Here is a 25,789-nt window from a genome sequence, read left to right on the forward strand (position 1 = left end):
AAGAAATCGGCACATAAATGTTAATATTATTACTAATTTATTTTAAAAAATAAAATCTTAATATATTATATTTTTGAGCTGCTCACGAACTTTTCGAGTCGAGTATCGAGTAGCTCGTTTCGGCTCGTTAAGAACCTGAGTCCGAGTCGAGTCCATTCGATTCAAGTATTTATCGAGTTTTGACCGAGTCGATCTCTAGTAGATCGCGATTTGTTTCATCTCATTTACAACCATAGTTCCAATTTCCAAGGATATTCTTTTTCCTTTTTTTTCCTTTTGTTTTGCTAAAATATCTTCAATCGAAACAAGTAAGACGCTTAAAAAATAACTAAAGGAGGGGCTTGATTAGGGATGACCATGGTACCCGAACCCGATGGGTTCCGACCCGATCGTGTCGGGGTTTTTTTTAAAAAAGTTTGGGTTCAGGTTAAGTCGGGTCGGTTTTTTTAAAGGTGATATTCGGGTTGGGTCAGATTCGAGTTTAGCGTGAAAAATACCCGACCTGATCTGACCTAGAAAAAATATAATTTTACCTTATATATTTAGGAATAATTACAATAATACCCCTCTATATATTATTTTTTTCAATTAAATCAACGTTTTATTGAATAAAAATAATATTTTTTTATTATTTCGGGTTAGGTTGGATCGGGTTCAGATTTTATCTCAAAAAATTGGATCGGGTTCGGGTCGGGTAGAAGGTATATATTTTTTGGATTGGGTCGTGTAGGGTGAGAGATGTAAAATTTTCGGGTCGGGTCTGTTGGCCGAAGCCCGACCCATGCTCATCCCTAGATTTGATGGAGAATTCTTATTTTCAATAAACTAAAAACTCTAACATTTCAGTTGACATCTAAAAAGAATTATATTTTTAAATAGTTTTTTATATAAAAAATTATCTATTAAACTAAGTGAATACATTATATTTAAAAAATCATTTATTAAATAATTTGTTTTTGACAAATTTTAAATTTAATTCTAATTGTATCCACAAGTGACAAGGATGGGGAAGAGGAATTCCAAAAAAAGGAAAAGAAAAAGAAGAGAGTTCTTATAGTGGGTCTAAAACCCATGACTAGAAGTGAATGCTCATAATAGATTTATAATTTATGATTTAATAAAATATGAGAAAATAAAATTGTTCATTTTGATCATCTGAATATATGTACTTGTATATTTATTAAACAAATTGAATACAAATAAAATATGTTCAATTTATTTATACCTTTTATGTTTATCTTAAACTAGTTTATGTTTGTTTAATTCCTTTTATAAATCATTTACAATTTATTTTTATTTAATTGGTATATAATTAATGGATGAACCAACTTACTTCAGTAGTTAAAGAGATCGTTGTTATTCCTATGGGTTACAGATTAAAGCACCAGCAACTGCATATAGGATGATTGAACGTTCATTGTCAAATGATTGACAGTATTTAGAACATATACTACTTTGTAATCATCTTAGCTTAATAAAAAATAGTATATAATTAATAATTTTTTTCACATATTTATTTTATTTATATAAAATAATTATTAATATTTATCTTTGATCATTATTCATTAATTTATTTTGAATTGTTTGTGAATATACTTAATTAATATTTATTGATAAATTATTTTTGGTTGCTCTCTAGTAAATGTTTTTGATATTTTTATTTAATGTTTATAATACATTTTCAAACTTTTGTTTTGAAATAACCAGGATATTCATTTATCTAAACCGTATCAACAACATCTTGCCAAATACCGACTGAACAAATACAGTAGTGACTAACGAAAATAATATATAACAATGATCACTTAGAGATATCCTAAAAACAAAACCATTAACAAGTGAAGCAACGACGTACAAAAACTGAACACACCAACGATTTCGAGCATTAAATAAGGAGGAGAGAAACTTGAAGAAACATCAAAATGGCCAACAGAAAAAATATCTCCTCTTAAAAACAATCCCATCTGGCACTTGGCCATGAATCATTGTCTTTTTTTGCATTCAAAGAATACAGAAAGACCTTTCTTCGTGCTCGTTCATGCTTATTATCTTCTTTGGATGTCATGAATTGTTGGAATTTCTAGAAGAACTTGGCCATTTCTTCTTCATCATCATCTTATTCAATTGAGGTGATTTTATATTGAGTATAGGATTTCAATGCAACATTTTTTTCATTCTTTTCTTTTTTCTTCTCTTCTTCTTGTTCTTCCTCATTTTCCATCATCTCATGAGTGAGAAGGGAGCCAATAAATTCATCAAGTGATGGAGAGCTTTTATATCATCTTCCTAACAAGCTTCTCGTTAAGGATGATCTCTCTATATCCTTTGAGGATGTTGACAATCACGGAAAATCTATCTGTCTTAGCTTTGATGACTTCATCCGGTTTCATCTTGAAATTCTCTTAGCTATGATTGAGAAGACTGATTTTTGTTTCCCTCACTTCATTGGTTCTTTTATGAATGACTTGGAGGTTGTCCCAAATGTCCTTGGCATTTGAACAAGAGGGGGACTCTTCCATATTCATACGGGTCTACTGCAAAAAACAAAATGTGCATGGCTTTAGCATTGAGTTAAAACTCTTTCTTCTCTCTTTCACTCTATTTCGCCATAACTCTAGTTGAAGTAGAGTAACCCGTCAAGATAGAGCTCTAAGCATCTATATTGGTAGCTTGAATGAAGAGTATCATCATATTCTTCCAATAAGCAAAATTTGCTCCATTGAAATAGGGTGGCTTGTTAACCGGTTTAGAATCTTTGATGTAGTAAGAGCCGAAGGTTGAAGCCATCATCATAGAGCTCTTCTAGGATCTTCACAAGGTTGTTAAATCGTTGATTGTAACCCACTTTGATACAAATTGTTAGGCTCGATGAAGCTCGTTCGATCAACGAAAATATGCCAAGAGGGGGTGAATTGGCTTTTTGAAATTTATAGAGTAAGGATTATAAAGATAGAAAAATTTTCACTGTGATTTATAGTGGTTCAACTTCCTTAATAAAGTCTACATCCACTACCTAAGCTCATCACTTAGGATTTTCCAACAAATCCACTAATTTGTTCTTTATTTTTCAAATATAAAGAGCTAACCTTTACAAACACCCTAGCTTTTCAAAGAATTAGGTAGAACCAAAACCCCTTTACAAAGAAAAAGAATTATAAACAAGAAAACCTCTAAAAAGGAAGGTGTTTACAAACTAAACCTAAAAAACACAAATATTTACAAGATAAAGAGAAATAAAGAATGAAAAGTTTTTTTCTTGTGTTTGATTGCTTGGATAGGTGTTGGTCTCCTTCTTCAAGTATCATCAACTTGTTTTTATATGTTGAAATGAGTTACCGGGCGCTTATAGCCTTTTGGGAAGGTTTGAAGCCGTTGGAAGAATTTCTACACACAAAGTTTTGAAACTTTGGGAAAGTTTTAAAGCTCTTCGAAAGAGTCGTTGGAAAAATATGACCATTGGACCCAAATTATCAAAACTTTAATGAAAGTTTCGAAACTCTTGGGATAGTTTCTAAACTATTGGAAAATATCAAAACTTTTTTGGGAAATTGTTTTGGAAAGTTTTGAAATTCTTGTAGAAGTTTCTAAACTTCTGGTCAAAATACTCATTTTAAGGTTTTAATTAGACTTCGAATTATTTTGATGAAAACTTTGAATAAATTAAATTTAGTCCAAAAACATTTTACCTTTATTTGTTATATCAAAATATTAGTTCTACATCGTGCTACATGTATTAGAAGCTCTAATTTCTCCAATATAGTCATAGAGCTTTAAGTATTGACCCTTGTGACTCCCAAGGATCATATCAAAAGCTAAGTGCTTAGCTGTCAGACATTTACTCAATGACACTTTATACACATGATCTTTAACACATATTGTCTTAAAACTCTAATTGGGTAATTAGGATCAACTCTAAATTTTTCAAGATATGTTCTAGCCACCCACTTATAGTTTGTATTATTTTTTTAAAATCCATCAGACAAGTGTGCTCTCCTACATAAGACTTTATCTACCATAAGGTGTTTACCTCATCTCTTCAATCAACCCTTGATGCCCAAATATACCATGGACACTCTTCCTTGCAAACAACATAGACCCTTACATTGCCACTTCTTTTGAATATGAGATCATCACTATTCTTAATACCATACTGCCTGACATTCTCTTTAAACTTCAACTTATCACAAAAAATATCTCAACTTTAAACTGTGGGTTTTCCATATCAGTTTCAATGTTACAATTAGGACATCTACGTTTTCCAAATATACCATTTGATTTAGAGTTAGATTCACTTTCAATTTCATTATGTAATGACTCTACTCCATCAGTCTCATCTTCATCATGTCAACCTTGTTTGTCACATCTCTATTGTATAACTCATTAATTTTTTTTTTTCAAACTCTACTCCCACATGTACATCATGTACATGCCCCTTTTTATAACTGACATCATCTTCACTAAACTGAAAACCACCATAAGAAGATTCACTCTCATCAGCTACATATTATGTATATTCTTCAGAGTTAATCTCAGTACTAAATGTCTCATGTGTTTTAGTTACATCAATTTCATGAGTTTCACTTACAAATTTCCCCTAGATTGTTTCCAAAACAATTTCCACAAACCAGAATAACCTAATTCTTCCACAATATCATACATCTCAAGCATTGACATTTGTCCACATAACACATATAAAAAAAACTTACCTTCTTGCCAGTGTCCTTCACATTAGATAAATTTATGAAATAACCACTATGTTCTTTACAATGATAAAATATTCAGATTTTGTACATGTAAAAAAGCATAAAAAAAGTTATTTTTTCTGAGACAAAATGGTGGTCCCCTTGCCCAACTTGTAGCATCATTTTCTAGCACATGAGTCATCATTCATATTAAAAAACTAAAAAAAACACTTGGACACCCCTTTTCAACAGCAACAATCACAATACATATAAAAAAGTATTACCCAAAATAAAAACCCTATTTCATATACAACAACATGCAACAAAAAATTACCAATTGAAAACCCTATTTTATATGCAATAAACTGCAACAACAAATATTCGTAAAAAGAAACCCTATTTTGGGTTAAGTATTAATCAAAGAAAAAAACAAATGAAAGAGTATAACCTTATTTCATATAAACAAAACTATTTTTTCTGTGTTTAAAACCCAACGAAAACAAAAAATGAAAGATTTTATTTCAGACAAAACCCTAAAATGATTTCAAACCAAAGAAAAAATAACATCATTACCATATTTCATGTTATTCTTTCCTTTGGATCGCAAGAATCGTTTCTACATTTAGCAGTGAAAAATCAAAAATCAAAATCACAAAGAGATTTTTGTCTGTTCGTTTGAAGATTTTTGATGTTTGGGTGGGAACAATTTAATTTTTTTAGGAATAATGATTGATTACTGAATGAGTTATTTGGTTTTAGGAAGTATAAAAGTCACGGTTAAAGCTACGTCATTTTTTGAATACCAACAATCGTTATAAAAACTACATCGTTTTAACTAAGCCGTCCATGTCATCATCGTTACGGTCTGTCCATACCATGTCAGCGATTCGTTAACGGATTAACAACGTGGTGGCTACATTAGAGTAAAACATAAACGTCAGTGCTTAAATTGATAAAACCTAAATGTGAGTGGTATTCGGAGTAGTTTACCCTAAAAAATAAATTGAAAAATATGAGTTTCTTCTAACAAGTTTTTATGGCATCTACGTGTCGACTATTAACCACGGTAGAACGGATAGCCTATGCTGCTATGTGGATGTAATTCCAAATTCCACCCCAAAAGTGGAACCGATCCTTAATTTAGCCCCGAAACACGCAAAGAAACAAGCCGAATCCGAACCGTATCAATCACACGCTAAACCTGCATTTCAAAATTTTCCTTCGGACAAGAAACCCATATACTTTTCCTTTAATGACGCTTAAGTCCCGCACTCGACGCGCACGTTTAAGTTGCCGTCCACGTCACCCCTTATCCATGGGAATGTCTCAGGAAAGGCGGGTTAATATACGGTTAATATACGGCGTTACCGGATACATTAAAATATATTTAACAAATTCGGTTTAGCGCTACCAGAAATATTGTCTAATAATAATGTAGTAGGTCTAAGTCATGAAGAAATATTAAAAAATTGTGCAACCGCCAAACTTAACTTGTCGGTTAGTGTCGATCCAAATTAAAAATGTGTCGATCCAAAACGATATAACAGGTAAAACTATGACAAAACCAGTATTGAAATGATAAAACCGGTAAAGCGCTACCGGATACATTTAAAGTGTCGGTACTTTAATATAAGGATCGAAACTTCGTGAATTTAAAAGAGAAGCGGTTTTAAGTCCTATAAAGTGTCGATACTTCTAAAAAATGTATCGATCCAAAACGATATACTAGGTAAAAATATGATAAAACCGGTAAGAAAATGATAAAACCGGTAAAACGTTACCGGATATATTGAAAGTGTCGATACTTTATATAAGAATCGACACTTTGTGAATTTAAAAGAGAATCAGTTTTAATGCCTATAATGTGTCGATACTTTAAAAAATATATCGATCCACAACGATATAACAGGCAAAAATATGATAAAACAGGTATCAAAAAGATAAAACCGGTAAAATGATACCGGATATATTGAAAGTGTCGATACTTTCGTAAGTACGTGTAATAAATTATCGACACTTTCAACGAAATAGGTAATTATCCTTTCGAAAGTATCGACACCTGACATAAAAGTATCGACACTTTTGTATTTGTATCGATTAAATATAAATAACATATTCGATGAAAATATAAGCTAAATATCCTCTGAAAATAGATAGAACGGACGAGTTTTTGAAATCTAAGCGTAATTGTTGCTGCATTTCAGAAGGCGATTCTAAAGCGAAGTTTGTTTGTTTGTTGTTGCAGTCGAATAGAAAAGTATGTTGTCGAAACCCTAATTTTTTATTATAACAGTAATCGCGATAGGGTTTTTATGTGTTATTTGGGGTTTTGGAGTAAAGAAGCATTTGGGACCGATTGCAAGTAGAAAGTGATATTCAAGGAAAAATATAAATGTCGATACTTTTATTAAATATTATAGGTAGAAAATGATATTATAGGTTGTATAAATGTGCCGACACATTTTGGTGTGGCCATTCAAATTCTTTTGAAGAAAACCGTTTTACCACAAGAGTAGTTATCTATATTTTGTATATTGAATAAAGTGTATGTAACAAAATAATTTGATTTGCGTAAACTGATATATGAAGGAAAAATGGAGTCAATGGGTTGGAAAATTGTTGGTGGAGCAGATGACTTTGAAATTGAGGCCGAGACTCGAAAGCAACCAAAGGGTGGATATATGTACTTCTAGTAAGTATCAATGTCTTTTTGTTATTATTGTTGAAATGGTAATTGGATTAAAGTATCGATAAACTTTAAATTGATTACAAATTTTAAATGTTGACAGTATGGCCGAATGCAAAAGGATGAAGGAAGATGGCACACAGAGCGGTTCGGTATGTAAAATGAAATTGACATTGAGTAGTATTTAGTGTTAATGTATTGATTAAGAAACGTTTATGTTTAATATTAGGTGACAAAAGATGTGAGGTCCAAATGGAATTCAATGAGTGATGCTGAAAAGGAACCTTACATCACACAGTCAAGGAATGATAGTAAAGAATACAAAGAACGGGGGAAAGCACATGAAAATAAGGTATTCATTAAACTTGTAAATACATTGATACAAAATATATAAGAACTATAACATTATATATTTGTTAAAAAATGTAGGAAGTGTCGAAAAGATACAACATTAAAAGGGTGAATTTATTAATTAAACACCTTAAGGAGAAGGGTCAGTTGAATGTGCTGGGAGAAATAGGTTTTGGATCGTTGGTAGGAGTAAGGGATCGACCTATTCAGAGGGAATTGTGTCGATCCTTGATGGCGCAATTTGATGTCAGACAATGTATTGCTAAGTATGGTGATTTTCATTTCCTCTCGGGATCCCATGTGCTGCAGCCGTATTGGGGGGTAGAAAATGAAGGCAAAAGTGTTGTAGAAGTCTGTAAGAGTAAGGACTGGAAAGCACTTTCCTCCAAATATGGTTTGAAGCATAAGGTGACATATGCTGAAATTGAAGAGGAAATAAAAAGTGGATCTTACGTTGGGGATGAGCTGAAGGCCAGAGTTCTATTATACCTTGTCGGTATCTTTCTTTGTCCAACGGGTAATACGTCAACGAACAAGGAACATATGAAGCTCATTTGTGATGAAGGCTTGAAGGGTGAATTCAATTGGGCTGAATATATCCATTCGAGATTGATTGAATCAATAATCACCTTTAAAAAGGGCAGCCAGAGATACATCAAAGGGTGCATAGCAATCTTAGAGGTAAATAAGTTGAATAGCTTTTTTGTGTTTTTATATAAAAATATAAATTTTATTATAAATGCAGGTTGCACTGTTCGATTTTTGGTCGGGCTGTGAGGCAGTGCCGGCTTATGAAAGAACCGGAGTGGCACGCATCCGTGCATGGGGGAAGGAAGAGGTGGTTAGAGTGATGGTGAAGTTGAAGTTGGATAGAGCGAAGAAGCAAGAAAGGGTAATAAATGTAATTAAATAATATTAAGAATATAATCAATGTCTTAATATTTTAATTTAATTTTGAAGGTTATTGGCAAGGATGTAGAGGAGGCAGTGGAGGTAGAGGAGAAGAAAGGAGGGATGGTTGTATTGGGGGATGACGGTGAGTGGGACGACGGTGAGGGAAAATATAGTAACTTCGACATTTTGATGTCTGAATTGGCTGATATCAAAAAAATCCAATTTGATATCATGTAAAGACAATCAAGAGTCGAAGAGAAACTTGATAGAGTCGAAGAGAAACTTGAGAGAGTCGAAGATACACTTGAGAGGCATAAGGGGGTAGTGGAAGGAAAAATAGATGGAGTGGTGAAAGAAGTAGAGGTGTTGAGGGGTGAAGTGGTGAAAGAAGTTGGGGTGTTAAGGGGTGATATTAAGATGGTTACGGGTGAAAAATTTGAGGGAGTGGTGAAGGAGGTTGTGGAATTGAGGAGTGAACTTACGGGGGTGAAGGGGGTGGTTGATAAATACTTGGATGAAGGAGATCAATTGAAGGGTGAAATAAAAGAGATGAAGAGCTATGTAGAAAAAAATACGATGAACTGAAAAAATATGAAGAAGAAAAGAGGGAGGAGGAAGAAGAAGAGTTGGAAGAAATGAGGATGAAGGAAGTCGATGTCATTTATACACCGGAGAGTGTTATAGCAGCAGATTTGGATTCGGAATGTCCTGCACCCCAGAAGAAGAAGCAGAAGGTAAGTTGAATAAAAGAAAACTTAATTTGATTTTTATTATGTTGTTGTGACAAAAATTTGTATGCAAAATTGTAGGTTGAAAAACGGATATTCCAAGCGGAATTGATGACATCGAAGCTGCAATTTGTGATTATTTATGGAATAGTGAGTTAGAATCGGAGTAAGTGAAATATATTGCTTTGTGAGTTATATTTAAATATTTCATGACAACATATTAATCCTAATGATTCATACAGATATTATGTAATCTCAATGGGAAATCAATTCGCTAGTGTATACGACGTTGCAACGTTGAAGCCTACGGAATGGGTTGGCGGTGTGGTAAGTAGAAAGTAGTAAATGTTAAAACTTATTGAATATGTTCTGATTGTGTAATTAATTTTGTTAGGTTATTGATTTGCTCGCCTGGACAGTATGCTACGATTCTCAGAAGTCACTCTGGAGGATTGGCTACCTTCCATACCACTTAGCGGTGAGTTAAATTAATAAATGGAGATAAGTAGTGTTATAGACGGTAAATTAATAATGTTTGTTGCGTAATTGCAGTAGCAGGCGTTGGATGCCAATAGCAAAGAAAGTGTTGAGAGTATTGCTACCTTCTGGGGTCCCATACTGAATAACTATGTGAAATTCACCGACTGTGAGAAGGTAAGACACCATACCAATTGCAAATGATGTTTTCGGATATAGAATGTTGAATTTTGTCAAATTGGGTGTGAAATTTGTTGCAGATCATGATCACAATAAACTACCATAATTCACATTGGTATATGTTGGTGTTGGATATGGTAGATCGTGTTGCAACAATATATGATAGTATGTTTACAACTGAAGCAGCTAAACAGAGAGTGAAGGATGCTAAGAGATTGGTATGTATGTATGAAAGGACATTATGTAAATTATAATGCATAATTTTTTTGGATCATAACTTCTTCTATTTTAATGCAGATTAAAATATTAGATTCTTATAATAAGAAACGCATTTGGGTTGAATCATGTGGATCTCTAGGAAAGTATCCCTTGAAAAATTTCAAATTTGTGGAGCATAAGAAGAATAAGCAATTGAATGGGTATGAGATGTTATCACAAATAGAAAGCTTAATTTATGCAGTATTGATCATAATTGACATGTGTGGTTTTCAAATTTTGTAATAGACATGATTGCGGCATGTATGTGATGATGTGGATGGAATCGATCGGTTCTACAGGGGCAACTGGTGATTTTGTAAGTGGAAAGAAAAATTCGTTTGTGGTAAAATTGTTAAAAGTCGTAGATTAAATGCCGTAGTTTACAATACTTAACGTTCTGACAATTTGAATATATGTTGTTGGAGAGTGGGATCGATCGCAAATATTACACGATCTCGTAAGCCACAATCAAAATGAACGAAGACAGGAGATAACAAAAGCTGCCATGATACATAAGAATAACAAAAGGATGCAATGATGTAAATGTAGGGTTAATTTTGTATAAGATTTATAATTTTGTATATGAATATAATTATGAATGAGATGAGAAAAGTTAGCAGTATGTTGTTGTACATGTTTCTTATACACATTAAGGGTCATGTTGATACTTTAAAGTAAAAGGCAAATTTACAATATGGCCAACAGGGTGCAACCATAAAGTGTCGAACCATATATAAAAAGTGTCGATCCCAAAAACTTCGAAAACCAAAAGTATAATGTAATATGTAATTTTTCAATCTAACCGGTACAAGTATACCGGTTTTATGAGAGAATATGTCTAAATAATGTGTCGACACATTTTTAGTTTGTGTCGATATTTTTTGTCCAGAATAAATGGAAAACAGGGTGCAACCATAAAGTGTCGATCCATATAAAAAAAGTGTCGATCCCAAAAATATCGAAAACCAAAAGTATAATGTAATATGTAATTTTTCAATCTAACCGGTACAGTATACCGGTTTTATGAGAGAATATGTCTAAATAATGTGTCGACACTTTTTTAGTTTGTGTCGATATTTTTGGTCCAGAATGAATGGAAAACAGGGTGCAACCATAAAGTGTCGATCCCAAAAACATCGAAAACCAAAAGTATAATGTAATATGTAATTTTTCAATCTAACCGGTACAAGTTTACCGGTTTTATGAGAGAATATGTCTAAATAATTTGTCGACACTTTTTTAGTTTGTGTCGAAATGTTTGGTCCAAAATGAATGGAAAACATGGTGCAACCATAAAGTGTCGATCCATATATAAAAAATGTCGATCCCAAAAACATCAAAAACCAAAAGTATAATGTAATATGTAATTTTTCAATCTAACCGATACAAGTATACCGGTTTTATGAGAGAATATGTCTAAATAATATGTCGACACTTTTTTAGTTTGTGTCAATATTGTTGGTCCAGAATGAATGGAAAATAGGGTGCAACCATAAAGTGTCGATCCATATATAAAAAGTGTCGATCCCAAAAACATCGAAAACCAAAAGTATAATGTAATATGTAATTTTTCAATCTAACTGGTACAAGTTTACCGGTTTTATGAGAGAATATGTCTAAATAATTTGTTGACACTTTTTTAGTTTGTGTCGATATTTTTGGTCCAGAATGAATTGAAAACATGGTGCAACCATAAAGTGTCGATCCATATATAAAAAGTGTCGATCCCAAAAACATCGAAAACCAAAAGTATAATGTAATATGTAATTTTTCAATCTAACCGGTACAAGTATACCGGTTTTATGAGAGAATATGTCTAAATAATGTGTCGACACTTTTTTAGTTTGTGTCGATATTTTTGGTCCAGAATGAATGGAAAACAGGGTGCAACCATAAAGTGTCGATCCATATATAGAAAGTGTCGATCCCAAAAACATCGAAAACCAAAAGTACAATGTAATATGTAAATTTTCAATCTAACCGGTACAAGTATACCGGTTTTATGAGAGAATTGGTATATAATATGTATCGACATTGTTTAATGTTTTGTCGATACTAATTTAAATATCAAGTATTTTTCCACCGTTCACTATATATAGTACTCTAAATCGAAAAACCCTAAACATAAAGGCAAGCAGACAGAAGATAACTCTTCCTCTCTCTTCTAGCGTTATCATAAGTGACGATCAGATATTCAGGTAAATTTATCGATATTTTATGGGTTTGATTGATTTCTATATTGGAGTTTTTTTTCTGAATGTGTTTGTGTTCCATTGTAATAGCATCCAACCAAAATGGCTCCAAAACGTCAGCGTCAGAAGCGCAGTCTTTCTCAAAGCTCTTCTCAACCCAGTTCTTCTCAACCACAACCTCCTTCTGTAACAAACGATTCTTCTGAGTAAATCAGGTCCTTCGAAACTCTGAACTTTAGATCCGATATGGAAAAACAAAGATGGCAGACAAGTTTTAAAGTAAGGAAGATTCGTCCCGAACGTGTCATTGACCTGGGTTTCTTGTTTGATGATAAATATGCATTTAGTTTTAAATCCACATTTACATCTTGGGGTTGGCTTGAATTCCTTGGTGTAGAACCAAGATATTATCCCAACCTAGTTAAAGTCTTCTACAACAATGCTTCCTTACAGCACGAGCCTAATAAGACTAATATAATAGGAATTAATACACATGTCATGGGGAAGGATATATATATATATCTCCAGAAACTATTGCGGAGGGTTTAGGTGTAGCGAATAAAGGGGATTCAGATGAAAATGGTGTATATTGGTCTACAATTAAACGGGTTGCTAGAAATAGCCCAATTCAGCTCGATGTAGAGTCGAGAGTGTTTCACAAAATGCTCACATGGTATATCCGGCCTAGTGGGGGAAACATTCAACGCTTCGAGATATCGATTATTGGTGGATAGCAAAGTATAAATCCAAAACGGCTCTAAACATTGCAAAACTCATATTTAATACAATTGTATATATGGTCACAAGGGGAGCAACAATTTCAACTACACTACCATATGGATGTGTCATCACCCATCTGTTGAAGAAGAATGAAGTTGATTTTTCGCATGACGCCCCTGTTCGATTAACCCGCAAGATTGACATGGTATTTATTAAAAAAACGGGATATGATTTTGTTGAAAAACTCGGTTGGAAGCGTGTCAAGGAGGTCGGATTAGATCAAGAGAGGGAGGAAATGGACCCCGTTGGCCATGAAGAAGAGCAACCAAGTGGAGACGCAATGATGGAAGAAGCTCCAGTTGCAGAGGATGTCACAATTAAGACCGTGATGGAATACATGGTCAATTTTCGGGAGCATATTGATTCCCTTGTGAGTGGAATGTGATCCGATATTTCATCATTGCAATATGAAGTCTCCATGTTGCGTAACGAATTACGTCAACGACATCAAACGAGTTAGGTAATTCATTATTTATGTTTCTAAACATTTACACGTTCTGAACTGTATTTTATTTTATTTTAATAGATGTAGACAACCAAGCGGTCAATGAAGATGAAACTGACGATGAAGATGACGATGATGATGACGATGAAGCTGACGATGAAGATGATGACGATGATGATGATGATGATGAAGATGATGATGATGATCCAAACAAGTATACCGTGTATGCAACGCCGCCTTCAAGAAAACTTTTAATTTTTGATCTCAATTGTGTCCTTTCCTACATCCCAAGACTGCCTGCAGGTTTTAATTCTATTCTTTTGTATCCATTATTTTAACATATAAGCATAGAAATTTAATCTCATTTTCTTCATGTTGTAGATGTTGTCCTCAGAAGAGGATTATTTGAATTTATGCAATTTTGTGTCGACAATTTTGTTGTTGCCCTTTGGTCTTCAAAGATGAGGTTAGAACATGTTTGGAGCAATTGAATTACTGTAGTCAAAATCGTTAATATACATTTGAATGTTAACATTCAAACTTGATTACAATATCATGCATAACGTCGACCGTGTACTTGAGAAACTACCTGTATTTTCTGAGCATTTTCTATTCGTGTGGGTAAGATGAATGTCATTACAGTTTGCTGACTTTTCGTTCTCTATGATTCCTACATATTTATGTTCGACTGTTTGTGAACAGGATCAAAAAAAAATGCAAAACATACGATTCTGTTACCTACTGTAAAGATCTCAATGATGTTTGGAACGCGTGTCCAGATTTTAACGAGCTAAATACACTTTTGGTCGATGATTCAGCAGAAAAAATGATTTATAATCTGGTAAGTTGCATTTATGCAATATGTTTTTCCAGTTGAACAGGTGTTCAGACATCGATTATTTTAACAACTTATGTGTTTATATAGAAATACGATTACATATGTCCACATACCTTTGACGCTGCTTCCCATTCGAACAACAATGCTCTAGGTATGACACAAATTTATTCATGCTTATGCGAATTTAGTTTATTGTTAGTAAAATTGCACCTCATTAGTTTGATAATTGAAATTATTTATGTATGTCCTCAGAAAAAGGCGGAAACATACGAGAGTATTTGGAAAATTTGTTGAAGGCCTCTAATGTTCCGGACTTCGTTAGAAATAACCCTTTTTCATCGGATTAATTTTATTTGTCGGTACATTATTTGAACATTCTTGTGTATTTATATTTTGGTGTGATTATATTGTGTGTATATTTTCATTAATTATTCCATATTTGCTTCTATGTGTACATATACATTTGAGGATTGTTGAAATATCAATACTAATGTATTTTACATCTACTTGCAAATGTATCGAAACACATGACTATATCATTGTTTTCGATGATATCCACAACAAAGTTTTCACACTTTTTAATATTGTGTCTGTACTTTATGTCCAGAATGGAAGAAAAATGTGTCGATACCATTTAAAAAAATGTCGATTGAAAAAACATCGGAACCCAGAATTATAATGTAATAGATAATTTTGTAATATAACTGGTATAAATATACCGATTTTATGAGCGAATAGGTCTACAACCTATATCGACACTTTTAAATATTGTGTCGGAACTTTATGTCCAGATTGGAAGAAAAATGTGTCGATACATTGTCAAAAAGTGTCGACATTTACTCATCGGAACCCAGAATTATAATGTAATAGATAATTTTGTAATATAACCGGTATAAATATACCGGTTTTATGAGCGAATAGGTCTACAACCTATATCGACACTTTTTAATATTGTGTCGGAACTTTATGTCCAGATTGGAAGAAAAATGTGTCGATACATTGTCAAAAAGTGTCGACATTTACACATCGGAACCCAGAATTATAATGTAATAGATAATTTTGTAATATAACCGGTATAAATATACCGGTTTTATGAGCGAATAGGTCTACAACCTATATCGACACTTTTTAATATTGTGTCGAAACTTTATGTCCAGATTGGAAGAAAAATGTGTCGATACATTGTCAAAAAGTGTCGACATTTACACATCGGAACCCAGAATTATAATGTAATAGATAATTTTGTAATATAACCGGTATAAATATACCGGTTTTATGAGCGAATAGGTCTACAACCTATATCGACACTTTTTAATATTGTGTCGGAACTTTATGTCCAGATTGGAAGAAAAATGTGTCGATACATTGTCAAAAAGTGTCGACATTTACACATCGAAACCCAGAATTATAATGTAATAGATAATTTTGTAATATAACCGGTATAAATATACCGGTTTTATGAGCGAATAGGTCTACAACCTATATCGACACTTTTTAATATTGTGTCGGAACTTTATGTCCAGATTGGAAGAAAAATGTGTCGATACATTGTCAAAAAGTGTCGACATTTACACATCGGAACCAAGAATTATAATGTAATAGATAATTTTGTAATATAACCGGTATAAATATACCGGTTTTATGAGCGAATAGGTCTATAACCTATATCGACACTTTCTAATATTGTGTCGGTACTTTATGTCTAGATTGGAAGAAAAATGTGTCGATACCATTTAAAAAAGTGTCAACATGTACACATCGGAACCCAGATTTGTAATGTAATATATAATTTTGTAATATAACCGGTATAAATATACTGGTTTTATGAGCGAATAGGTCTTACAACCTATATCGACACGTTTTAATATTGTGTCGGTAATTTTAAGTAACGCGGTTTTTCTTCCTTCATTCAAAATATTTATATGTACATACAATAGGAGTCATGTTGATACTTACGATATATGGAGATCGTTGTCATTCCATTCCGTCTTCGAAAAAATCAGTTGATGTAGGCTGTGTACTTGTGCTCAAACTGAGCTTGACTTGAGGACATGTTAGTTTGTTATGTCCCTCACCGTTGCAGTACCCACATCGCCTAATTTTCTTCTCGACATTGTTCTTCGGCACTTCTTTTCGCTTGCGTTGTTTTCGTTGAGGGTCACGAACATTGTTTACTACAATGCTCTGGTTGACTGAATCATTCAAACCAAACGAGTTTTCTAATTCTTCTATTAGTTTTTTCATCTCATCTCTTGCGGTTTTGAAAGACTCGTCTGTCTTTGATGCAATGTAGCATAACCTACTTGACGTTGAACGTAGAGCAGCGAACCTTGCCATTTGCATCACTTCTGGAGACACATTCAAATCAACATAGCTGGGTGCAGAAGCCTTCGCATCATTAGTCCACCTACTTTGAATCAAAGTCCCAGGAAAATATGTGTAGTCCAATTGCTTCAAAATGTGAAGTTGATGGCGACACAGAAGTCCAACGGTCTCGAATTTTTTGCAGGAGCAAATTAGAGTTTTCGTACGAGAATCAAAACTAATTTCAAATTTCCTATTTTTTTCTGCGTACTTTGACAAAATATAATGTTGACATTCATCTGATAAGGACTTAATCTCTGCCTCAATCCGGTACAATGTCTCCCGTATAAGTTCATCTTGGAACACACGAAAAGATTCACGGGTAAAAATCGCAGCGGCATGGCTTTCAAGGTCGACCAGTTTTGTGATATGGAAGGGCTTCGTATGGGAACTTAAGTAATCCGCTTTCAACTCGTTCATACGCATTCTACTAATTCCATCTTCAATTTCACGAACAACATCTAAATATGTCTTATTGTGTTTCAGTGCAATAGCTAGTGAAGCATTCATAGACTCGCACCTTTGTGTTGAGTGAATATTGGCAAAGAAATGACCGGTTAGATATGCTTGTGCCCATAAGTGTCGTTTATTTCCCTTCTCAATCACCCATGGATGCTTTTGGACGTTGAATTCTGAAACAACCGAACGCCATTGAATATCAAATTCCTTGGTTGTCCACCAGGAAGCCATGCATTTTGAGAATGCTGCTGTAAACTTTGGGTCACCAATGTTAGCTTGTGCATTGCGAGAAAGATGCCAAGAACATAATCTGTGCTTAGCATAAGGGATAACAGATTTGATAGCCCTCTGCATTGCCCTATCCCCATCGGTTACAACGGAAATAGGTGATTTATTCATCATGGCTTCTAAAAAATTCTGTAGCACCCACTCGAAAGATTGAGACGTCTCGTCAGCGATTATGGCAGTGGCAAACACAATTGTGTTATGGTGATGATTGACACCAACAATAGGCATAATTGGTCGACCATACAAATTATCTTTGCACGTTGTGTCGAACGTAATTACATCACCGAAGCATGTGTAATTCGATCTCGATGTAGAATCCGACCAAATAAGATTATACAATGCCCCCGATTCGTCTACCGAGTATGTCATAAAAAAACCCGGGATCATCATGTTTCTTATAATCAAAGTAGGCAATAAGCGCATTCACATCCCCATCGACGATTTCCTTTGCTTTACCTCTTTGAAGTGCATTGTAGAGGTCTTTATGTGTAAATCCAACATTATGATAGCCCCCTGCCTGCTGCGTTAAATAGTTCATTACTTGTGACGTGCCAACACCGACCTCTTTCAATGTTGTTGCCTCATCGATATCAGCCTTACTTACAGCTCTATTAGAATGCATAAATGGTGTCATAGCAGGTGTGCACAATGCATGATTATGTTTCTGATCAGACTTACTTATAACCCACTGATCGTTTGTATTTGTTGCTGTAACTACGACTCTAGCCTTACATCCTGTTCTTGTGACTGGCGTATGAGCACGTTGACGATCAACAGTATTGACTTTTGATACTCGAAACCCTTCTTTGGAACAACAAAATTCTTGTGTCTTCACATTCCCTTCCACGTCAAGCCGTGTTGTTCCCTTACGTGCACTAAACCCATGTTCCCGTGCGAATCCCTTGTAAAAGTACCAAGCTTGATCACGTGAACAGAAGAGCTGACCAACCAATCTGTCAGATTCATCAACATTATGTACTTCATGGCATTCCTCGGTTGGCTTAACATTGTCTACATCAATATTATCCATGGCAAAAATTTTGTTGTGCAAGTTCAGTGGTCCAGGAGTTGATGGAGATGTAAGAAAAGGTTCATTTTGAACATGTTTCAGTCGTGCTGCTTTCAATAGGATGTGACATTGGTAGTGGTAGTTAAAGGGTGGGTACAACATTAAATTCGCAATACATATTTAGGTATGTACAATAACTACAAGTATATATTATCATTAAATTTAGGTATGCACAATAACTACATATTTAGGTATGTACAATAACTACATATTTAGGTATATACATCTTTTGAGTGAGTTTTAAGATATTAATTTAGTAATTATAGGCGTCTAATTATTTATTTTTTAAGTTACGATATATATTATTATTAAATTAAAAACAATAAACATATATATTACATATTTATTATTATCTTTGGTTAATATTGTTAAATTTAAATTCTAAATATTATTTTATAAAATATCAAAACAATCAAATAATTTTTTGTGTAAATGAAATTATTAAATTAATATTGTAGGTGGAAAACATGAAACACTATTAAAAAAAATTGAAACATAAATTACATAACTTTAAAAAAAGTATCGATCATTTTTATAAAAAGTATGGACACTTTCAATATAATAGGTAAAAATATGATGTAATAGGTAGCGCTTATATAATGTAATAAGTATCGTTTATATAATGTAATAGGTAGTTGTAAAGTATATATCCTTTTTATAAAAGTGTCCATACTTTTTTCACTGTGGAAAACATTAATTTAAGGTTATCTTTTGAGTGAGTTTTAAGATATTAATTTAGTAATTATAGGCGTCTAATGATTTATTTTTACGTTACGATATATATTATTATTAAATTAAAAACAATAAACATATATATTACATATTTATTATTATCTTTGGTTAATATTGTTAAATTTAAATTCTAAATATTATTTTATAAAATATCAAAACAATCAAATAATTTTTTGTGCAAATGAAATTATTAAATTAATATTGTAGGTGGAAAACATGAAACACTATTAAAAAAATTAAAACATAAATTATATAACTTTAAAAAAAGTATCGATCCTTTTTATAAAAAGTATGGACACTTTCAATATAATAGGTAAAAATATGATGTAATAGGTAGCGCTTATATAATGTAATAGATATCGTTTATATAATGTAATAGGTAGTTGTAAAGTATCTATCCTTTTTATAAAAATGTCCATACTTTTTTCACTGTGGAAAACATTAATTTAAGGTTATCTTTTGAGTGAGTTTTAAGATATTAATTTAGTAATTATAGGCATTTAATGATTTATTTTTTACGTTACGATATATATTATTATTAAATTAAAAACAATAAACATATATATTACATATTTATTATTATCTTTGGTTAATATTGTTAAATTTAAATTCTAAATATTATTTTATAAAATATCAAAACAATCAAATAATTTTTTGTGCAAATGAAATTATTAAATTAATATTGTAGGTGGAAAACATGAAACACTATTAAAAAAATTGAAACATAAATTACATAACTTTAAAAAAAGTATCGATCCTTTTTATAAAAAGTATGGACACTTTCAACATATTATAATGTAATAGGTAAATTTGTAATGCTATCGGTATAAATATACCGATTTACTTATAAAATAAGTAAATATAAGCCTACCTATTACATTATATAAGCGCTACCTAGTATGTTATTGTACTTTATAATATTTTCAGTTAAATAATATAACATAACCGGTCTAAATTTTAACCGGTCACTTATTTAACCGGTCACACCGTATATTAACCGTTTTTTAGGAGCCGCACCGCAGAACTACCCTTATCCATCAATTTAGGGCAATCGCAAGAAAAATGCAATTCCGTAATATATAAAGATCTGTAGGGACAATCCAGTAATTCAACAAATAAATAATATTATATTACTCCTGGACCACATCCCTTCCCCACCACAACCAAGCATCGTTCTTTGTTTCAACTTTCAATTTTTTCCAAAGGAAAAAAAAAACACTATAATATATTTTTTAAAATATTTTAATCACTAATATATTTTTCCTTGGTTTCTTCTCCATTCCTTCTTCTGCGGAATTATCTCTCATAGAGCTTCTACAGTAATCTAAATCTCTTCCTCTCTGAGTTTATTTACTTTCATTGTTTTAAACAACGTCCAATATACATTGGCAATCTGTTTCTTTTTCTTTCTTCCTTAGATATTTCTCCCCTTGTGTCTCGAAGGTGAGTTTAATCAATTTATTTCTCCTAATCCGTCTTCTTCTATTATGCTTTGCATTCATAAAAGGAATTTGTGAGTTTTTTAAAGGAAATTGTGATTTTTTTAAAGTAAATTGTGATTTTTTTTAATTTTATAATCGTCGTTCCGAAAAACAGGGCTCAATATATATATATTGAGCATGTTTTTCTTTCACGTTGGAATGCAGTTGGAGTTTTCGTTTTACTTCCTGTTTGTTTTACGATAAAAAAGAGAGGGAAAAAGTTTCCGAGAGCTCTCGATTCTTTTCATTGATTTTTGCTTTTTTTTTTAAATAATTAAAGTTGTAGAAAAGAGTAGACTAATTTAAAGTTGACCATGGCCTTTGCGATTGAATTGAACATAACTGAGTTCCACAGTTCGTTGGATAATAAATTCATAGTTTCAGATTTATACATTTCATTTTTTTATAACGAACTACGTGTTTTTTTCTCGGTGAAATATTAGAACGTGCATGTTTTTCCCCCTCTTTTTTTTTTTTATAACGAACTACGTGCTTTTTTCTCGGTGAAAAATTAGAACGTACATGTTTTTTCCCCTCTTTTCTTTTGCTAAACATGATGGCTATTTGATTTTATTCGCTGTCAGAGCCCTCGTAATTCTTTTTTCAATTTTCGATTCCAGATATTTTCTTTTATTGAGGGAAATGTTCTGCCTCCTACTCTTTTGATGATTTATTTTTATTTTCAATTCAAATTGTTTGGTTTATCATCTTCAGCTTTAGAAAATCGATGACTTCCAGCAAGCCCACTTTTTTTTTTTAAAAGTTGTTTTTTGTGTGTGTTGTTTGTGTTAGTTTTTATTTTTATTTTTATGGATAAGATGTGGATAATGAATTGTCTCAGTGGCTTTACATGTAGGAAATCTGATTGAATTTGCTGAAGTATTTTTTGCAAAACTCCCATTGATTGAAACCCAGAGATTTCATTTGTGACAGAACACTTAGTTTGATTAATTACTAAAAGCGGGTTAGGAGGGAAAGAATGATACTGCTTTTTTGTTTCTGACCTCCCTGAAATTTGATACATGGCCCTCGGTTAACGTTTGTTTCTATTTCTAGACCACCGTGCTACAATCTTCTTGGACAGAATTTTGTTTTGTATTTTTGTTTTACAAGCCCTACAGGACTAAGCCAAATATTGATGTCTGTCTAATATGCTGGTCTGTTTCTTTCTTTAGATCATAATTTATGTCAACCAATTTAGTCTTGCAAAGTTATGCTGATTTTAGTGATTGTTTACAGCCCAAACCTGGTTTTGATATATGGTGCATCAGTTAAGCTGAGTGTAAAGAAAATGGATCAACAAATGAAGTTTTACACTTGTTCTGGAGTTCCTTTTGAGGTCACGTAGATTCATTGAGTTTAGATGATAAGTGCCAGCCGCAGCTTGTAGAAGCTGCAGTTGAGGATGTTGATAAATTTCTGGCTGATATTCTATCCTTCTTACAATGAAAAGTCTTTTCCTGGCAGTATCTTACATTTCATGCTACAGTTTAGCAGTAAACCATATATGCAAGCTAGTGATCCAGCCTTTGACAATACTGTAAATACCTCTATTTGGAGGTTTCTAGAACTACATTGACAAATCATTGATTGTCATCTGCTACAAGAGCAAGAATGGAAAGGTTTGTTTCTTGCCACTTCATTTGATATCAGTAAAATTTGTCAAGTTTTCATTTGAAGCTTGTATCTCTTTGGTACTATAGCTTGCTACCTTCTTTTTTCTTACTTAGGTATAGAATTTCCGAGGAGCTTGGAGATGGTACCTGTGGTAGTGTGTTCAAAGCCTTCAATATAGAAACATTTGAGATTGTAAGTAACTTGCTCCTGTAATTGCTTTTTTACCTTTCAGTTTACATAACTACACAAATTCTTTTTGTTTATTTTTTTTTATATCTGCTCATTGTTCCTCACTTGCGGTTGATGTTAATTGAATGATAAATGTTATACATACACTTTGCTGCACTTAAAATCACGTTGGGAAGTCGATGTAAGTTGCTGCTAGTTGTGATTGTCACAAGCAGGATATTTGTACATTGGTCTTATGTTATGTGATGATTGAAATGACTTCAATGTCTTGGAGATGGCAAATGATGAATATGGGATCAATTTTGAAGCCACTTCGTGAGCTTGACTCAATCCTTTACCTACTAGCTGCTAATTTTGGGGTGTCCGAACCACAGTTTAGGGTGTCTGTCGATGGTGTCTCTCTCTTTATGCACCTATACCACCACCCCCATCACTACCCCCTTCCTTGTACCAGGAGGGTTAACAAGCATTTTGAGGTGTTTATTACTAAAAAAATTTCAAAGTTCTAAATCCTAATGAACATGAAATGTCTGAGGTGAAACTCTGTGCAACTTTGAATTTACAGAACTAGAGAACTGGGTAGTTGTATATATGCATGACATGAGATATTAAAGCCTATATAGATATTAGCAGCCCTTCCAAGTATAAATTTGGAGCATGTATATATTATGTTTGTGCGTATACATATATATGCAAACAAGAATAGAATGACTTGGGAGTTGAAAGGTTCGCTTTGGAAAATGATACTGGTGTCTCTCCTCAATGAGGATGTGACAATGGTGATAAGGAAGAACTTGGACTAGAAAACTTACCTCGGTCTATTACAGGTAGCAGCATGAAATCCCCCCCCCCCAATTTATACTCTTTCTTTAGTTAAACAAGAAAATAGTGAATTTATTAACGTGTAATTTCCTTGAGTTGTTGCTCCTCATGCTTTTTGTAAATGTTCTCAATCTAGGTTGCTGTGAAGAAAATGAAACGAAAGTTCTACTTTTGGGAAGAGTGCATGAATCTAAGAGAAGTTAAGGTAAGCTGTAATATTTCCTTGAATGTTAAGAGCCCTTTGCTTTTACATAACCCTTAATCATAAGAGCTTGTTCCATTTATTATCTGCAGGCCCTTCGTAAACTAAATCACCCTAATATTGTAAATCTAAAGGAGGTTGTCAGAGAAAACAATGAACTATTCTTCATTTTTGAGTACATGGTAAGGGTGCTTTTCCAACTTCTCATTATTCTACAAAAGCATGGTGCTTTTCCAACTTCTCATAATTTAAGTTGTTTTATTTTCATTATTTTTGGTCAACACAAAGCTTGGGAATATGGCTATGATTAGGCTGGAGCTAGGAACATGGATTGTAATTGCCATTGCCTTGGTTAATACCAGTTTGTAATCATTTTCTATGCCAGTGCTTGGGTACCACGAATGTGCTCAATTAATTACAATGTTTGAACTTGTAAAATTTCAAAGAGGGGTCTATATTAACCAAATATATGAATGGTTCATTTTTGAAGAATTCTATAATTAATTTTAGTGAAAGAGTTGTGCTGATGCTGGCTGCCTACTCCCCCGTATACCAAAGACAGCAAATGTTCTTCAATAGTGTATCTCTTTCAACAGAATCTCATAGTTTCTTTTAGTAATAAAGGCTTCAAGTGATTGTTTTCTTTAAATATAACGATACAACGTTGTGTACTTCTGTAGGATTCATTGTGTGATAAATTATTTATTGTAACCAAGCATTAAGTTGAATGAAACCCTTTCAGTTCGATTGTAAGAGGTTGAACATTTCTTTCTAGGAACATAATCTTTACCAAATCATGAGGGAGCGACAAAGCCCTTTTTCTGAATGGGAAATACGTAGCTTCATGTCTCAGATGCTGCAAAGACTTGCTCACATGCATAGAAATGGATATTTTCATCGAGATCTGAAACCTGGTAAATCTTCCTTTCATCTATTTGCATGTCGTTATTGTGTATTTACATATGGTGAACTATCTCCTTTTTCAGAAAACTTGCTGGTGACAAAGGATGTTCTGAAAATTGCTGATTTTGGACTGGCAAGAGAAGTATCATCAATGCCTCCTTATACAGAATATGTTTCTACTCGATGGTGAGTAATTGTGTGATGGATACCATCTCATTTACTCAGCAATCGTGTTTCTTTACATTAACTCAATGTTGGTGCCGTCTCGCTGATTACTTCGTAATTATATCCTGTTCATACAGTATCATTCCCCTTTTAATGATTCATGGGATAATTTTGTCAGGTACCGTGCTCCAGAAGTTTTGTTGCAGTCTTCAACCTACACTCCTGCTATTGGTATGTGGATATTACTTGATCTAATTATCTTTGTGTGTGTATGTACATATCTGCATCTTCTTCTAGTAGCTTTATGGTACTCTTGTACGAATCCAAAACTTAATTTGCATCTGATAATGTATTCTCCATCAATTTGATTTAGACATTCTTTCTTTCAGTTAAATGTTACTTTGAGGTTTATCTATATCAAATCTTTTTTTTGGCTTGAATGCTGCCTGATAATAATAACATTTACAGATACTTGGGCTGTTGGTGCTATATTAGCAGAGCTTTTTACTTCATCTCCTATTTTTCCCGGGGAAAGGTTATTTATTATCCCGAGTTTTTCTTTTAATTTTGGTGGACGTTAAGGCAATTCTTTTGTTTTACAAATATTTTTTTTTCAGAATATAAATGCATACAACAATGAAAATTCTTTGGTGTAGAACTTGTATTCCGTGACCATGTAGTTCCAACATGTATTATACGCATGATGATAGAGCGACGACGAAGGGACACTACCACATGGGTTTTGGTCGAAACTGGACAAGAAACTCATTGGTGAAGGCGATGAGGTGCAATGATGACTGAATCGATTGAAAATCGCAAAAATCAACAACGACGTCGTTATGGGTTTTTAACGAACTTCAATCAGTCATTGACGGCGAACAGTGACACTTCATAGAGCGGGGTCGATAAGGTTTTACCGGAGCACGAAGACGCGTCCGATGCCATAGGCGGTGACACTCACCGAAAAACAGTTACCGAGATCAACGG

The 25,789-nt window shown here is 33.2% G+C and overlaps 1 protein-coding gene across 2 annotated transcripts; it reads left to right on the plus strand.

Annotated features, from left to right (window-relative positions):
• The first annotated feature begins 22,143 nt into the window (after positions 1 to 22,143).
• On the plus strand, positions 22,144 to 25,489 carry LOC120158146 (serine/threonine-protein kinase MHK-like). 2 transcript variants are annotated; one of them, XM_039169062.1, is made up of 9 exons: positions 22,144 to 22,526; positions 22,635 to 22,713; positions 23,669 to 23,737; positions 23,827 to 23,916; positions 24,510 to 24,648; positions 24,721 to 24,823; positions 24,981 to 25,033; positions 25,271 to 25,337; positions 25,459 to 25,489. In XM_039169062.1, exons 1-9 carry the CDS (start codon positions 22,519 to 22,521, stop codon positions 25,472 to 25,474), a joined length of 624 nt encoding a protein of 207 aa, XP_039024993.1. In that variant the 5' UTR covers positions 22,144 to 22,518; the 3' UTR covers positions 25,475 to 25,489. The 2 variants fall into 2 exon arrangements, with proteins under 2 accessions (XP_039024993.1, XP_039024992.1); XM_039169061.1 differs by lacking the exons at positions 25,271 to 25,337; positions 25,459 to 25,489 and having other exon boundaries at positions 24,981 to 25,185.
• The last annotated feature ends 300 nt before the right edge of the window (positions 25,490 to 25,789 follow it).

The sequence above is a fragment of the Hibiscus syriacus genome, unplaced genomic scaffold, assembly GCF_006381635.1.
Source record: "Hibiscus syriacus cultivar Baekdansim isolate YM2019G1 unplaced genomic scaffold, ASM638163v2 tig00111308_pilon, whole genome shotgun sequence".
Taxonomy (NCBI): domain Eukaryota; kingdom Viridiplantae; phylum Streptophyta; class Magnoliopsida; order Malvales; family Malvaceae; genus Hibiscus; species Hibiscus syriacus.